The sequence below is a fragment of the Falco peregrinus genome, chromosome Z (assembly GCF_023634155.1).
Source record: "Falco peregrinus isolate bFalPer1 chromosome Z, bFalPer1.pri, whole genome shotgun sequence".
Taxonomy (NCBI): Eukaryota; Metazoa; Chordata; class Aves; order Falconiformes; family Falconidae; genus Falco; species Falco peregrinus.
The window spans coordinates 48,019,455-48,037,082 of record NC_073739.1 but is presented as its reverse complement, the minus strand read 5'-3'; the positions used below and the strand labels follow the sequence as shown (position 1 = coordinate 48,037,082).

The following is a 17,628-nucleotide window of genomic DNA, read 5'->3' as shown; positions in this document are numbered from 1 at the left end:
ACAGTTTCTTTCTAGACAAGTCAAATACTATAAATGAACTAAAAGAAAAAAACATCCTGAAAAAAAAGAAGAGTCCACTGAAATTTTGCCCCACCTTTACAGTAATCTTTGAGGTGCAACCACCAAGGCAGGATTATTTGTATGAATAAAAACTGGCAAGATTTCCTCCTGCTGGTGAAGTAAACAATCAAGACAGAATGCTTTAAACTGGATACACCTTACCTCATAGGCTGGGGCCAGTTCTGTTCTGATTTCTGTGTTTTGACAGGGACAGCATAAATATCCGGGTGCTTCTGGGCAATTTCAAGCTTTAAGAGAAAGTAGGAGAAAATAACTGTTCAAGTGTAGCTGTTAAGGATCCTAGACTGTAGATCTAGCAGGTCACAGCTACAACTGAAAGAACAAATTAATCTTATTCATATTCCTACAATTATATAATCTTTTGCTAGAGTAATAATTCAATGCACATGTGACAACAATGGCATTGCCAAAAGCAACAGGATTATTATAAGTCAACTTTCTATAGTTATAGTAGGAAGCCTTAAAATATGTCCTCTTTCTACATCCAAATCAACACAATGATATATCTCGTGTGGTTTCCCAGACTTCTCCCTCCAGAAGCAATACAATGCAAGGGCATGATTTTCATTTTCAGAATGCAGGCTGTTCTATATGCTGGAAAGCACAGCAGGGGGAGAACATATCTCTTCATACCCTGGCATTCTGGGCCTCTTGTAGTTCCTGCATTCTTTGCATCCTTGCCTTATGATCCATCTCTTCAAATATTTTTACTTTCCTCAATACAGATTTTGGAGTATTTTCTTGTTCGTTTTCTTCCTCTTCTAACTTTGACTCCTCCTCCTCCGCAGGTGGGATTGCTGGCTGAGAGTTTCTCAGGATGGGACGCCCAAAGGCAGGTTTCACCGAAACAGGTGGTGGTGCTGCTTTAGCTGATACAGTTGAAGTCTCACTGCCAACAGCAGTGTTACTTGATTTGGAGTCATAATTCTTGGGAAAGTCATACAGATCCTCCTTGTTTTGTAACTTTCCCTGCAAGTATAAAATACGCAAACAAATATTACATCAGAAACCTCATAATTTTCATTTCAAATGAGGCTTTAAAATGAAATTAATCATTCCAGCTATGTATTTAACATAGGTCAATCTTCATGTGGAGCAAGTTTGAAAGGTATTTGAACTGCTGCAACATGTTGGCCATATGCTCATGCACTACACATCAACCTATAAAAGACTAACACATTTAGACTTGTTTGTCCCATTTTTTAAGGATCACCAGCTTGTGATAGGGGACAGTGCAGAGAAAACTGACCTCTCAAATGATCTGTTAACACTACCTAACGTAGAATTATCACTACCAGTTTAGAAGTCCACAGGACCTAAGTCTGTTTTCTATTCCATCTTTATTTTCCTTACACATGTCCTACTCTGCCCAGTCTCCACTGTCAAGGCATACTTGAATATACTTTGAATTCATGCACTATGTGAGGGCACCCATCCTCATAAAGAAAGGACATTGGGGTCATGGGAAATCAAGAACTGCTAAAATAGAACTTGGTGCCCAAATATCGTTATTTTTTTCCCTGCATCATTTCTGGGCAAGGTTTGAATAAACAGTTAATACAAATTTCTAGTGATAGAGACTGATTTCAGAGGTGGTACAGTCTGGTTTTGTACTTCATAATAATAGCCATCAGATATGCTTTTCCTGATGATTAGCCTACCTTTGTTCTTGCTAAGCTAAAAAAGCGCCTTTCAATTTGTTAGCAGACACAAAAAAGGAGTCTACTTTCTTATTCCATATAGATAGCACACATATGTGAAGAGAACTGTTATCCTTGAAGTTTTCTCTCTGCTTGATCCTGCAACATCTTCAGTCCTTCCTTCTCTCCACACTTGCAATGTTTTCTAGTCTCTGATCATTCCTATCACTCTTCCTAATGTGCCACCTTGGAGAGTTCTCCAGAAAGAGAAACTTTTATTCAGATTTGTTTCTACAAGTTTACCTTAGGTGGTTCAGGCTTGAATGCTGGAGGTGGACTTGGTTCTCTAAGGATCTCCTTGCTACCAGCTTTTCTCAACTGAGCCCGTGGTTCTGGGCTAAATTTTTTTAAACTCTGTGAAAGAAAATGAGAGTAAATGACTGCAGCATCCAGTAATTCAGTCACTTTTTCTCTATGTCAAGTTTACTGTTCTGGGAACAGTAACCAGGAGTCAAATGACTGTCAGCAACCTGACCACAATCACTGCAGATGTAATTGCAAAGTTCAAAGTGACAAGATATCATCAGGAAACCTATAAAGATAGGCAGAAAAGCAGAGCTATTACTATTTTTGCTTTATGCAATGTAGCTCTGAAACACTATCAGAGGTAAGATAAACCTGCAGTTTAAAAAAAGATATCATTTTAAAGCCATACATACAGGCCTTTCAGAAAGTCCAAAGCACAGTCTTGATGAAAATCCAATACCCTCACCTCCTCATGATGCACAGGTTCAGAGGACCGGCTAACAGATGAAATCCTTGATTCATCCAAGGGCTCATCAAGTTCATTGTCAGTGTATGTACCTCCTTCTCCATCTGTGTCCTCTAGGTCACTGATCAGCCGACTGTCACAACTCAAATAATCAGCACCCATTGCAGTAAGGTAAGACATACGATCATCTGCATCATCTTCCATGCCATCCATCTAGAAAAAAGTCAGTAAGAATTAAGGAACAAAGATGAAATATGTAAGAGTTACAGTCTAGTTAGGTCTCTCTCAACATCATGACAAAGAGCTCCTAAGAATGACTTTGCAGAACTGAAAGAAACTCTAATGCAGATTCATAGGAAAGTCCTTTAAAAGTTTATCCCTTCTTACCACTCTCCCCTAGCCACAGCATTTGTGATGAAAGCTCCGAAGTATAACAAAAAGAACAATAATAAGTAATTTTTTGTTACCAAGAAAGACATAAACTACTACTTGTCTAATCTATCCAGTATTGGCAATCAACATTTTGAACAATTTTTACTGGCAAGAGATATCTTGAAGCATCTGTATAACTTAATACTATGGCCTGACTACTTACCTTCCCTTCTGATACCCATACTGCTTCTCCTTGCTGTTGCTGAATTGTATCTTTCAGACTACCATACCAGCTATCATTGGCTGAATTCAAATTGATGGTGGCTGTAAAAATTGAAGGAAAAAGTATATATATATAGTAAATGCAATGTGATCCTTTATCCAGCCTTTGCTGTTTAACACTTTTTGGTTTAGTTACGTGAGCATGTTAAACACCCATTTATTTCATTTGGATCATTGACAGAAGCATGGTATTTTTATCTTATTGTTTGTCCAGCCCTCAAGCTTATTAAAACACTTGTCTTTCAATGAAAGCATGACAATTTAAAATTTCTTCTGTATTAGATTTGGCAGCACAAGGAACTTTGAAAAAAGTCAAGGAAGGGATTGCTCATGACCATACTTTCACACCCTTTTAGTTCCTACCTGCATAAGTTAATAAGCAGAGCAGTAAGTAGATGTCTCAAGACTCACACAGTCACACCCACTACTGTCTTGATAAGAAGGTTAGACACACATTCTTCCTTACCTGTAAAGAGGTGGGAACAAGTTTTCTTCAGTTTGTTTGCTTGCTCATAAAGTTTTCTTGAGCTCTTGTTAGATGTGGAGCATAGTCTTTGCCTCATGGTTTTCACACCCTGCTTACTGTCTGGGTTAAAGAAGACCACAATTGGAAACCACTGGGTATAGTTTAGCAGGTCCACTGCTTTAGGAGTCACATCCAATAGAGCATGTTTATCCTGTTAATAAGAAAGCTCAATCAGCGTGCTGATTGTGGGGAATAAAAGGAGGTGGTTGGAACATGACATCCTAGGAAAACCAGGATGCTTTTGTCTAAATAAGACCACAACATTTTGGATTTTTTCCCAACTATACCACATTCAGAAGCCAGAGCAGGCAGCCTCTTCTTTTCAACTCTATTTTTCTGAAGAGCTCTTGCCTCAATAACCACATTCTTATGTTAACTGTCATATTAAGTAAAGTGCGCTTATTCTACCTTTTTTTTTTTTTTTAACAGGTAGTGAAAAGTTAACTAGCTTTTCTCTCTACCTGCTCTTACCACAGCTTCCGCTACCACAACTATTCTAGGCACTATCTGTAAGCTTTTATCTACACTTACTAGCTGAGGCAAATCTCACTTCTTTCATTTAATACGTTCCTTCTTAGCAAAGGTGAACGGGATTTTCAAATGTGTGCTTCAGTGGAGCCCATGCTCTGAACAGACTTCTGTGTGACATTCTAACCCCTCTGGACCCAATTTTATGGGGCTCAGGGCAGTAAGCTGTAGAATACATTCTTCTTGCCTAAGTTTTTTAGGCTTCTTGATTACTACCTATTTACTTGATCTCGAAACAGTATTATAAAAAAGGTCAATGCAGTCTCAGTAGATGAGACTGAATCCACTTAAGCTATCATAGTCACTTCCTGTTCATTTCAGTAGTAGTAATTCCGAAGCAACCTAAAATGTTATGTTTCTGACAATAGTAAAAGCAAGTAGAGGAATGCATGATAGCAGAGCCTCCATGGCAAATTCAGAAAGCATACAGTAAAACACAGCTACCCTTCTGTTCAAATTTAGAATGAACTAAGGAAGGAGAATTTAATTGCTAATATCAGGTTCATCTTCCCACTCGGAGGACAGCTATCAAAATCATAAAAATTGAACAATTTCAAAACAGCCCTATCATTAAGCCAAGCCTGCTTATTGCAGAAATAGATGCAGTGAAGATTTGAAGACTCACAAAGTTTTAGGAACAAACCAACCAAACAACATGCCTTTGAGAATAAGCAATTTTCACAGAGAAATACTCTACCTGCTCAATGATTTGCCTCACAGTGTTCAAGCGCACTACCCCAGTTGACTTCTCTGAACCTGCATCTCTGGGTTCTGTCTCTGCAAAGACAACATTTTAGCTTATCTTGAGTGGCTGGGCAGCTGTGATTATTAAGCTATCCATTCTCTCAGTTAAAGATGACAAGGAAGCTAGGAGAACAACTTACTTGCTGTCTGGTACAGGTGAGGCAAATCATTTGACAGCTTCTCCATAGCAACATCTGCAATAGGGCCAAATATCACCACAGGTCTCTTAAAACCAGCTGAAAGAAAAATATTTGGTGAAAAGGTAAGCCTGGTAAGAGTGGTTTTAAATATAAGTGTTAAATGGCACAGACAAGATCCTCAATTACTATGCATTATTACTATGCAATTACTATGTATTTTAAAAATATTTCTTAAAAGTTATTTCTCAAAAGTTTGTGCAACAGCGTAACTCACACAGAAGGCTATTTTTATCAGCTGAAAAAGCCAAAGAGATTGTTTTAACTTAACAGCTTCCCTATTCCTTCTAATGAAGATGTACTGAAAGGTTTCTACATTCTGAAAACATACAGCAGATCTTCAGTAATCTTTCCATCCAGCAAAATAGCATGAACATTAACCCAATGGGTTCTGTGTGAATAGAGACACAAATGCTAAACCAACCACCAGGCAGTTTGCAGAAGCAAAGAAATGCAAAATTCTGTTATGCTTATGTCAAAACAAGTGCAAACACAGTCCTCATAAGTTAATGGGAGAATGTCATTCTATTGCTCAGCCTTCATCCAGACACGTGGGAGCTCCTTAATACGTTTTACTATTTGTTTAGTTCCACAATACTGTCATGTGTGAACACCCAGAAAATTATCTTGACTTACTCAAAATCACTAGTAATATAGCTAGTTTAGAGTCATGGAGATGGACCATATTAAGCTTGACTACATTTGGACAATCTGTTGAAAATACCTGGGTTGTATTTGCTCTCAAGGTAATGTTAAAAGTGGTATTCATAAGTAAGCTAAAGATTATGATTGATCTTAGGCATATAGATTTTACTTTCAAAACTAGTCCAGGGGAAGTTAAGGAAACAGGAAAACCCTGCTTGCTTCTTCCTTTTTTCATTTTAAGCCTTGAAACTAGCACGTGCAATTTGGAGGCAAAGGAGAAGAGTAGCAGTTTAAAAACATGAAAAGCTTTTTTCTTAGAGTAGTTAATAGCATCCAGAAATTTGCATTCTGAGAAAAAGTCATCCTTTCCTGTTGCTCAAATATAACATTGAACCCAAGTTGTTTGAAATCACTTACTTAGCTGACAAAATATTTGGATGCTCACCCAGCCAGCAATAAATGGGCAACTGGCTCACAGCAGTCTTACTTACCTTCACGCAACTGAACACGCTCATAAGCTGGGAATTTTGTGCTCACAGATGCAAGAGCTGTCAGATCTTCACGACTCTTCCTCAGATTTTTCTTCGCTCCAGATCGCTGGCCACGTGTTCTCCAGAAATCTGCCCTATCACTTGAGCCATCCTTTTGGCCATTTTGAACACTGGCCATCTGCTCAGCTCTGACAGAGAAAGCACAGAGTTCATTTGTACAGAACTATCCTCTGTATAGAACAGAGGATAAAGACGCTTTCGCTGAAGAACAACAATGGATTTTGAATTTGCAGCAGGTAATGTGCTAGACAGACAGCCATGAGTAGAGGAAAGAATAAAGAAGTCCAAGATCTTTTGTCTTGAAGTAAACACGGTGTCAGAATGATGTTCTGACTTGCCACAGCTACAAGATGGCTGGCCAGAATGAGTCCTCAGTTCTTAAACTGGTAACTCACATAGGCATAAATAAAAGAATGCAACTGCCAAAAAAAGAAATGCAACTGCAAAGAGGTGGTGAGACACTGCAACTCAGAACTGAAGGCCTAAGAAATTACTATCACTATTCTTCATTATGTCTTACAAGTTAAGTCACTATGGCATAGAAAAAAAGGCTGTTTTGGTTAGATCAATTAACAGAGGGGACAGAATGTGCTAACCAGAGAAGAGGCACAGGAATCACATAAGCAGCACATTTCAGGAACTTCTGTACAATGCAGTTGTGACCTTCTTTCCTCTATCTTAAAATCACAACCACTCTAATGAATGTAAAAGCTACAGTTTAAAAATCATACCTTTACTCACTGTGCATATTTGAACACTTATTATCACCTCACAGGAATTTTGACTAGGAAAGCATATTTAAGCAAAAAATATTGCTGTGGTTCACTCAGTATTTCATGCAAAAATAAGGACTACAACTACCAAGAAATATTAGCCATGGAATAAGTTCTTGAAACATTGTCCATAAGGATATACCAAAGAAATTCAAGCACCAAAATTCGTTTAAAAGATAATCATCAGAGTACTCTTGCACTCAGTCATGAGGTTCCTACGGTGTAGGGGTTTTTTTTGTTGTTTTTTTGATTTGATTTGGTTGGGGGCAGCAGGGAGAAGAAGTGGGAGAAAGGCAAAAAAAGCAAAAATAGGACCCTCCATCCATTTTCTAGAAAAGGAACAGAAGCAGCTAGTGGTCAAACTTGATTGATTGCCGAGACAGAAGCTCTAGGTCTGTGTTGCAAATACCGGACCAAATATGTAGGTAACACCATCCTCTCTGATACTCTCCTCACATAACACCACAGTTCTAAAATCTACAGTTTTACAAGCACCAATTGCTGTGAAAGTAAAACCAAAACAATTTATTTATTCTTGTAAGGGCGGAGGAGGGAGGAAAAAGAAGAAAGGTATGACATAGGAAGCAACAATCATTTGGGGAAAAAAAAATATTTTCAACAACGCGTAGGAAGACAAGATGCCACCTTACCTGCTCTTATTTGGAATTAGGCCCTTTTCCAGTTCATTTCCAATTCTCACAGCCAGCCAGTTTCCCAGTTTGCCATCATACAGTGTATCAACTACTCTGAAGATCTCCCCCCTGGTGAATGCTAAGCTCTGTGGTGACTCTTTTTCACACTCAAAGTGGCTCCTGATGAAGAATGAATCTCCTCTGCCACAGGCCATGATGTCTCTGTAGACTAAAAGAGAAACTCCCCTTTAGTTTATATTTTTTTACACTTGAAAGAAAGATTAAGCTGTCATTCTGCAGAACAGTTTTGAAATTCTTCCCCTTCGCTCACAAACATACAAAAAGCTAGCCTTCACATCCACTGTCCTACACACACAGCATCAAGAGTGTTTTATACCTGTACATGTACAGACCTTACAGCTCTGAGGGAAGGAGGTACTTGTGCCTTCCCAAAGCGAAAGGCAGCTATGGTACTTCAATATTATAGCAGGCAGTCTCCAACAGGAAAGCAAGAGGCTTTGCTTTCTGCTTAATTGTACATCAATAAAACTGTCCATTTGCTGCTATCTGACTGAATCCCTTATGACTGCCCAGACGCAGCAGAAGAGAAATACTAACAGCAGATCTTGGGCCAGCTGCTACAGACAGAAAAGCAGAAGGAACAAGCAGTACATTGCAACTCTTTAGCATTAAGAAGATATGTTATTTGCTAATAAAGAAAGAGATGAAGTGCTCTGAAAAACACATCACACGTGCACATCTGTACAATCCTTGAGGTATGGAATACATCTATCTTCTAAACCACTAAATAGAAGGGTAACTAAATGCTATCAAGAACAAGCATAAGAGAGATTATTTGTGGTTTCACTGACAAAACAGCTTAAAACCTTCATGGACATATACACATTTTGTTCAAAGCCTACCTTCATATTTGTTTTGAGCCAAAATTGTCACTGTTTCACCTTTGGGAATTTCTAAGAGATACAAAACAGCATCTTCCCGAACAATGCCTCTGAAGTCTTGACTGTTTACCTGTGTACCAGTAAAAAACAAAACCAAAAACAATCAACACCTGCAAAATCAACAATAAAAGCAATAACCAAAGATTTTTGCTTCATTTAAAAAAAACTTTAAATATTCTCTTCCCTTATTGTACTGAGGTTTTTTTAAAGTCAATATGGATGATTGTGGCCCTAAGAAATATTTTCTTCCAGCCATTAACTGTAATCTTTCTGAAATCCAAGGTCCTCTATGTGTACTGGTATATTGCTCTTCTACTTTAACAGACTCCAAAAGGCCTTGAAAAATCAAGCCTATCACAAGAGAAAAGAGGCAAAAGAAAAAATTGCATAAGCCTCCTGTTTGAATTTTCAGAAAAAAAGAAGAATGTAAGAGGACAAAATGGCGTAGATATAATTCTGAAACTGGAAAAATAAATCAGTATTAACCAAGGAAATTGGAGAAAGATGAAAGAAGAAAAATATGTCAGCCTTAATGTTTTCCTCCTCCAAGACTAGAAAGAAGCATTGTACAGAAAATTAATTCTCCCATCTTCCGGTATTTTTCTTGATTAATATTTCCCCTACCTACCCCTTCCACAGAATCTTAAACAAACTAAAGCTTGATATATAATCCTCCTTCAAAAACCCATTTCAGTAAAATCCCTCCGCCACACGTCAACACTTTGAAAGCAATAACTTGATTTCCTAAGATCATAATTTCTTCCATATTTCCACTAAGAAGCAAACCAAAAGATATAAAAGTGATTTGCATTTCAGGAACACATACCTTAAGAATCTGATCTCCTTCCTGCAGTCCCTCCTGATCAGCTGAGGTGCCTTCTTGAATTCCAGCAATAAATATCCCTACATCATTTCCGCCAGCCAGTCGTAGACCCACACTGTCCCCCTTCTTGAATCTCACCATTTTCGTATTAGGACTACAAGGTTTACAGGCAGAAAAAGGCAGACCAGATGTTAGGCATTATGACAACAACAGGTTGTGAAAAGAAAAAAATCGCAACCCCTTCAACAAAATCACGTTTATAATATTCTTAGCCCCTTTCTTTCCTATATAGGATATATTTACCCAAATAACTCTTCAGTGAGGGAAGGAAGTAGAGAATTTGCATTTTTCAGAGTGGAAACTGAACTAGGAAGAGTGGTTAAGTGGTATACAGAGTCTTGGCAGAGCAGGAAAACAACACCCTGTTCTTGAAGTCCCCAGATAGTTCCCTACCTATCGGAACCCCTCTCAGATGAGCAGCTGAGGGTTTTTTTGACAACAGCCTGAGTTATAAATAATCATATTCATTGTTTTTCCTCCATATGCTTGAGAACTGTCACATGGATTAAATTTATACCTATTTTCTTTGCAGCTTAACATGTTTGTTAGACAGAACCCTTCAAATGTTCTTGTAATGAGAAATACTTCCAAGTACACTCCACTGGTATGTTAACAATCAGTCCTTTCACATTGCAGTGGGAGAGGCCACTGGACTAGGTTCAGCTTTTTTGCTATCACAAACACTGTATGCCTGAGTGACCTTCCAACACAGAGGACAGTACTTATCTGTCAGCCTTTCTCAGTAATACCCTAAGCCTGTATTATAAATTCCCCTTCACTAGAATAATCACTTGATTAATTTGCACATCAATGACAACATATGCAGGATCCAACCCAGAAAAGATCTGAGAAGGGAATCCATTTAAGAAAATACACCAAGCTACAGAATATCTTCAAAACCTTGTCAATAGGCTTCTCCTTACAATCTCAGTGGTCTTTTTCCCTTCGATTTCTGTATTTGAGTACTCTCACATGAAAACATGTTAGTTCATTTCCTATTAATACAGTTTGCAACTTCTAGTATCTTAATTGTTCAAGAATCAACAGTACCAGGTTCCATTTGACCACTGATAAGAATCATTAAAAAACTCCACACAAAAGTCAACTTTGTAAGCAATATCTTGTTCATTTCTAAGCAGAGACTAGAACTGCAATATGGACTGCACAGGCTTGAATTTGAAGAAAATACACAAATTTCTGTACAGAAATTTCCAGCTTGTACATAAACACTTTTTTGGCCCTGTCTTCTAACAAGCTTGTTTACAAATTAGAGGACATTCTCTTTGTAACTTAATACTGCAGGGAAGGGGAGGGTTGTCTTTTCTATATATATAAAATAAAGGAAGAGGTGTAAAATAAATTTCCATAGAATTGCACAGGTTAAAATGGCCTTCTGCTCAAAGCAGGTTGTTCGGGGCCTTGAAGCTGTTTTTGAGTATCTCTGGTAGTGGAAATACCACAGCCTACAAGGGACAGCTATTCCAGTGGTTACCCACACTCATCATAAAAAGTTTTCTTCTTGATATCAAGTCAGAATTCCCTGTGTTCCAGCTTGTGTCCCTCGCTCTTCATCCTACTACTGAGAAGAGCATGGATGTTTCCTCTACACCCACTACCTATTAGGTCTTTGCAGACAGCAAGATGTCCCTTCAAGTACTCTCTTCTCCAAGCTTAACAAACCCGGTTTTCTCATTTTTTTTCTCATATGTCATATGCTGCAGCCACCAACTCCCCAGACTCACTCCAGTGTGTCAATGTCTTCCTTGTCCTGGGGAGCCCCAAAACAGACATAGTGCTCTAAATACTATCTCAAAGTGCCAAACAGAGCACAATAAAACCATAAAAATATACCAATGTGTATGCTGCCATGCAAGCCCAGAAGCACAGGGTGTTTTACACCTTCCAGGTAGAAGGCAGGTCTATACCTTCCAGGCAGATACATCTAAAACTATGTTTAACTCAAACACAGTCAGTCAGAAGCCATGTCATCTTTTCTTGGCATTAAGCTATAAAAGGAGTATCACTCCAAATGGGCAAAATCCCCAAAACCCACGCTATGAAGAATAAGGTACAGGTCACTGGGAGAACACTGAGTGCAAAAGAACATGGCAAGTGCTGCCTTACCCATATATTGCTTCATCTTCAGGGCTAGGTTTAAGAATTGTTCTTGTAACTGCTTTTGGTTGAGACACTGTATGTAAAAAAGCCAACAGAAGTTACTGAGCTAATAAAAAAGTTATAAACGGCAGCAATTTTTAGTTATCAGATAGCAAGCAAACCCCTCCATGCCAAAGATTAATACAGATTTAAATGTCAAGCATCTCTCTGACTAGAATGGATTTTTCCCCTTTTTTTTAATTCTTGAAAAAGAACAAAAAGGTCAAGGGAAGGATACACAACCCTTTCAGGCAAGCCAGATCAGACTTCAGGAACAGCTTCATTTGGCTGCTTAGAGCAACAGATTACAGTAGATGCTCTAGGAGAGTACTTGCTTTTTGAGGTGGCAATTCTAGTAAGCAACAAGCAACTGCCTTCAAATAATCTCAGGTGTTTCTTCTCTCTCTGCACCACAGAGCAAAGACAGGCCTCTGTGTGTCAGGATGGGATTGGCATGAAGAGTATACTAGATATGTAAACCTAATTAGGGGAGTGCCCATTCTGTGGCCAGGGAAAAAAAGCACAAACCAACCAAACAAAAAACAACCAAAACCTTCAAACTAACCTTCTGTGTCATCTTGGTACTTCAGTTCTTTGCTTGTGTCTGCAACTGTAACAGCAGAAGTAGCAATGTCACCAGTTGATTTGAATGGTGTAGGCATTGCTCCCATCCTGGACAACCTACAGGATGGGTCATCTTTTGCACTAAAAGAAAGAAGAAAAGAAGTGTAGTGAAATCAGATAAGAATCACACTTATTTTAAGAATTTCTTTGACAAGCATTAGGAAAATGGACTAGAAAAGACCATTTCTTACTTTGTTTTTTCCTTCAGCTTTTCATTGGATGAATGTGACTCTAGATCAGAATGATGTAATCTGTCATCTTGAGGGGAGAATGATCTGTTTGACTCTATTTCAGAAATGTCTGTAAAGAGAGCAGCAAATCAAGAAATGCAGGATTTGTTTAAACTATCTGCATGTCTGATCACCATATTTATTTATAAAGCATTCACATATAAGACGTGCTGAACATTTAAGCCTACTGCTGCTTCAAGCTGGATTTGACTTCAGAAAGCGCTGTATGCCTTTCAGTGCTTCCAGCTTCACAACCCCCTGAAATATTTCAGGAAGGTTTCACACAACCTTTAGGAAAAACACTCATTTCACAACTACATTGAGCATACCATACACTCATTAACTAGTTAGCAGCCTTTTATTTAAGGTCTCATGGAAGTTCCCAAACAGATGACCTTCACATTAGCAGTTCTCACATCATTGCTTTTCAGTGACAAAAGAATCAGAATAGCCCTCAGACTTGAACTGTATCTCATTCTTCACAATACATTCTTCTACAAGAAGTTGCACCCAGTATTCTGACATCAGAGAAACAAATATCTTGCACTAAACAACCCTGCGCCCCCTAAACATCCTGAGCCCTTCCCAAAGCAAGATTAAGTTGAGAGATATAGCTCATATACTGTGAGAGATCATTTGTACAGGATATATACTGGAAATAGAAAACAGTTGTGCAGGGGGACTGAATTTCCTCACCCTGACATTTTTTCCTCTCATGTTAAACACAGTCATGAATGTTAATGCCCTCAGAAGAAGAAACCAGTCCAATCCACTTGTTTTTAAAACTGAAGTACTTTGTTAAAGCAAATGACTTGCTTGTTCCAAGAAGTAAGATTGATTTTGCCAGATCAACATTGCTTCTTCTATCTCTGCCCCTGTCCAAAATGTAATTATATAATTACTACAACATTATTTTTTCACCTAAAAGAAGTAGCCTTGATGCTGAATTGGCTATTACTTTGGTTTGTTTGTGTTAGGTTATTTTTTGTTTGTTTGAAAGAATCCTAGTACCACTCCACCACAGCAAAAACACTCTTAAGTTCCATTCTGTCCCTGCACAGAGTCCAGAACTTTTTATCCACATTAAACCTCACCATCCACTTCTGAGTCACTGTCGTTCAATGAAGGAATGTTGAGCAGTGTCTGCTTTCTGTCCCTGAGGACAACCAGCTGGAGCTTTCCCCGTGACTTCTCAATCAATTTTCGGGCATCAGCTAAAGACATGTTCTCTGTCACTGTACCATTGATCTGGACATAAAAAGGCAACAATAACACTGTAAGTAAACAAACAAGATATATTGTGTTCAACTTCAATAGTAAGTTTCACTATAACATGACTTATGCCAGAGCAACCACAATAACAAGTGCCTGCTAAACTGTAAGCGGTATAACCAGAACAGACCTTGAGAATGATATCCCCTTCATGAAGGTTGCCATCTTTGGTTGCTAGGCCAGTACGGGTCATTTCTTTTATGAAGATCTGACTTCCAAGCCGGAGACCATATTCTGGAATCAGGGATATAATCCACTGTAGCTTAGAAGATGAGTGAAGATGTATTTTTTTAAAACTACAAAGTGTACAAACAGCAGACCCCATTACACCACAAGAAAAGAAAAAAAAAAATGTGGACCTAGTAAACCCACTTAACCCTAAGCTAACTCTCCAATTTCTGTCCAGTCACCACAGTAAAAACAAACAGCAGACCAAAACTACAGATGGACACAACAGCAGAACAATGCCTTTGTTCTGGAGGTGCTTATTAAGGTGCTGGATTAGATTCTGTCTCTATCATATTTTGCATGACATAGAAAGGGAAAAGGGTCAAAAAGCCCTAATAGAAGTGATGGGTTTTTTTTACCCGTTTGTCCTATCTGTACACCAGAAACTTTCACAGTTGCTTCAGGCAAAGGATTAACCCCATCACCATCACCTTTTTCCCCTTTGATTCTAGCTACTTGGATCAGTGTATCTGTTACTCAAAAAGAAAGGTAACACTCTTAAAACACACACATCCTAGAACAGAAAAGTAAAGAAAAAGTCACCTGCTCCTAATAAATCACATTTGAGCAAGTTTGCAGAATATCCATATGAATGGTAGAAATTATTATGGAATTACTAACTAAACATAAAATTGAACAAAGACACCTTAAATTTCTCCTATCTGAAATCTCCTATCCTATCTTAAAATTCACCTATCTGCATTATTTTTACAAGTGGAAACATTATATGCAGTGGAAGAACAGGAAGGAGGGAAAGGGATACTTGCCAGAGTCAATGAAAAAATAGGTTAGCTCCTCCTTTCACAGTTCACATGACCAGAAAATTCTTCCAAATCACAACAGGGCAATTATAAACAAATCATCACCCAGAAAACCCCCACAAACTACCACACCCTCCCCCAAAAAAAGCCCAAACAGAAAAGAACCCACAACCTAATCTCAGATATGCTTTATAGCACAAGAGTCTTTATTTCACAGCACACAAAGACTGGGCTTTTGGCTTTCATTTACACACTCCAATACACAGCAAGGAAAGTCTGTTTCAGCTGTTACTATTTCAATATTCTATAACTGTTCTGAAGTATTCAGAACCAAACAATCCTTGGAACCAGTTTAATTATTAATATTAATTAAGTTAATAACAATATAATATTATTATATTAAATTTTATGTAATAAGGAAGAAGTAAGAGCACTACTAAAGGCAGAGTCTGCTCTTCACCCTTTGTAGCTGACCCTTTTGTTGATGTGCCAAATGTAATCTGAATCACTATGAGATCCATGTTTCCAACCAAAACCAGAACAACAGGGCGCAGAAAATGGAAAACCAACTGATGCAGTGTCTCGAAAAGACTTAAATTATGTGGGTGAACAGTTCTTTGTTCAAGGGTAAAGTTGAAGGTGCTGGGGGAAAAAGCACTCCAACCAGCCAGGAAGAATGAAAAAACAAATTAAGCGATCAGTTAGAAAACTCGACATTTAACCTGTAAAAGCAGAGAATATTCAGCTCCTCTCCCTCCCCCACCAAAATAACATGCTGTATTAAAAGACAATTTGTCTCTTCCCCTACTATACCTACCTTCATTATGTCTGCCTTTTGTTAAGAGAACACTGATAGGTCCATTCTGATCCTGCAGTCCTAGGTACTCACGCTGATGGCGTATTTCAGGCGAAGGACTTCGGGAACAAAGCCTATCCTGACTTCGACTCCTCACTTCCCTCCCATATCTAGGATCAGGTTGAGATCCACGACTATAACTGGGTGGGCTATAGTCTCCCCTGTAGTCCTGTTCATAGCCACCATCCCTGTCAATGCTCCTTCCCCTGCTCCGATCTCTTCTATAGTCTCGATCCAAGCTCCTATCAATACTCCTACCACGACTTTGATCACGGCTGTAGCTGCATTCCCTGTCACGGTCTCTGCTTCGGTTACGCCCTCTGTCTTGTTCATCTCTATAGCTCTGATCCAGGCTGTTTCCCCAGCTTTGGCTGCGCCCTTCATTGCCACTATACCAGCTTCTCTCACTATAGCCACTTCGAGCACTTTTGCCATCAAATTCTGCATGGTCATCCATTACGTCTAAAGCTCTGTCTTCATAGTCAAGGGAGGGGCTTCTCTTCAGTGCGGCAGCCTGCACTTTCCTTGGTCTTTTCACTACCTGTTCAGTGCAACACAAAACAAAAAACTCTCCAATGGTCAGAATGTGAAATTTAACAGATGAATACTCTTCACACTTTGAACAGAGGTTGGGGGGTCGGGGAACAACAAAAAAAAAAAGAAAACCAGTGTTCCATTTATAGAACAACCATTCAGTTAGGTTTTTTAGATGTGAGATGGGTTGATTATGAATTGGGATGATAAAGAACAGTACAAGAATTTAAAAAAAATTTATTAGATCAACAACCACATTCTTCTTACCTCTACAAGAGTGAGAAAAATTATTTTTTTTTTATTTTTCTAGATGAATTCTAAAAATTGGACAAGCCACCAAAAGAGAGAGTTGTGGATGCCTTTCTCAACTAATGAAAGCCAATCTAGACAGCAAATTCTCGGACAAGAGTCTGTGTAAGCAGAACATCATTTGCCTCACAAAACTTCCATTTTTTCCAACTACGACATTCAGTAAAATTAGAGAGTGAGGACATACATTTTATTCCCAGCTTTTCAACAGGATAACTTTGTGACAGTGTTGTTTAATTTCCATGTTTCACCTGTAGAAACTTTGTCTTTGCTTTATTTACTTTATACATTCCACTGGGCAAAGGCTTGCTTTGCTTTGTGCATTTATAGCACACCTCATAGAAGATAACCAAATCTTGACTGGTTGCACAGGTACATACCCCTGTAGAGTGAATACATTTGTAATTTACTTACAATGGTGGCCACTTTTCCACTTTTCCTAAGTTGTTGGACTGCAAAAGAATGTGGAACATCTTCCATTGGGGTCCCATTAACTATGACCACCCGATCATTTTCTCTGGAAGAGGAGGAGGGACAGAAAAAGAGACAAAAAAAATAAAAAAAAATTAAGAGGAGTCTTCATGAAAACACCAGAACAACAAAGACTTTTTTTCAGGGGGAACCTATGGATTCCATTCACTTTAACAGGCAGTTCTGCTTAAAAACTGTTATACAAACACTAAGATACCTGAATACTAGAAGAAGCTTTCAGTATGTTTAAAAATTAGACTTTGAGTAGCAGTGTGTATCTTTCTACATGTACATGTCCGGCTTAAGTACCTTGCCATAATGTCAAAGAAGATTTTGTTTTTTAAAGAATATTTGTGATGACCATTAAAACTTTTTTTAGTGCTTTCAGAACTCTGAGTCTTTGACACGTAGTGCTAGATATTTTCACACAACATAGAAATTTCAAGAGAGCTTCAAACAGCAGCAGTCATACCAGTATTCAGACAAAACTTGACAAGTACTACTCTAGTACACTTTTCTTCAAGACTGGTGTTCAGGTCTTATCTACTGTGAAGAAAGATGATTGGGGAATAAAAAACCCCAGCTCCAAACTATAATA

At 38.5% G+C, this 17,628-nt stretch overlaps 1 protein-coding gene across 8 annotated transcripts in view; it reads right to left on the bottom strand.

The window, feature by feature from the left end:
- TJP2 (tight junction protein 2) overlaps positions 1-17,628 on the bottom strand; it is a 66,172-nt gene that overhangs the window by 2,415 nt on the left and 46,129 nt on the right. For all 8 annotated transcript variants that reach the window (XM_055791703.1, XM_027793558.2, XM_055791704.1 and 5 more), the window contains 19 exons: positions 16,974-17,076; positions 15,678-16,257; positions 14,002-14,105; positions 13,694-13,847; positions 12,561-12,669; positions 12,311-12,450; positions 11,713-11,779; positions 9,532-9,682; positions 8,667-8,775; positions 7,762-7,972; positions 6,279-6,466; positions 5,086-5,181; positions 4,899-4,978; positions 3,614-3,824; positions 3,089-3,189; positions 2,494-2,706; positions 2,025-2,135; positions 715-1,050; positions 223-308 (listed from right to left, as the gene is read on the bottom strand). In XM_055791703.1, the coding sequence (XP_055647678.1) occupies positions 223-308; positions 715-1,050; positions 2,025-2,135; positions 2,494-2,706; positions 3,089-3,189; positions 3,614-3,824; positions 4,899-4,978; positions 5,086-5,181; positions 6,279-6,466; positions 7,762-7,972; positions 8,667-8,775; positions 9,532-9,682; positions 11,713-11,779; positions 12,311-12,450; positions 12,561-12,669; positions 13,694-13,847; positions 14,002-14,105; positions 15,678-16,257; positions 16,974-17,076 (3,150 nt within the window). The remainder of the gene's footprint in view (positions 1-222; positions 309-714; positions 1,051-2,024; positions 2,136-2,493; positions 2,707-3,088; positions 3,190-3,613; positions 3,825-4,898; positions 4,979-5,085; positions 5,182-6,278; positions 6,467-7,761; positions 7,973-8,666; positions 8,776-9,531; positions 9,683-11,712; positions 11,780-12,310; positions 12,451-12,560; positions 12,670-13,693; positions 13,848-14,001; positions 14,106-15,677; positions 16,258-16,973; positions 17,077-17,628) is intronic.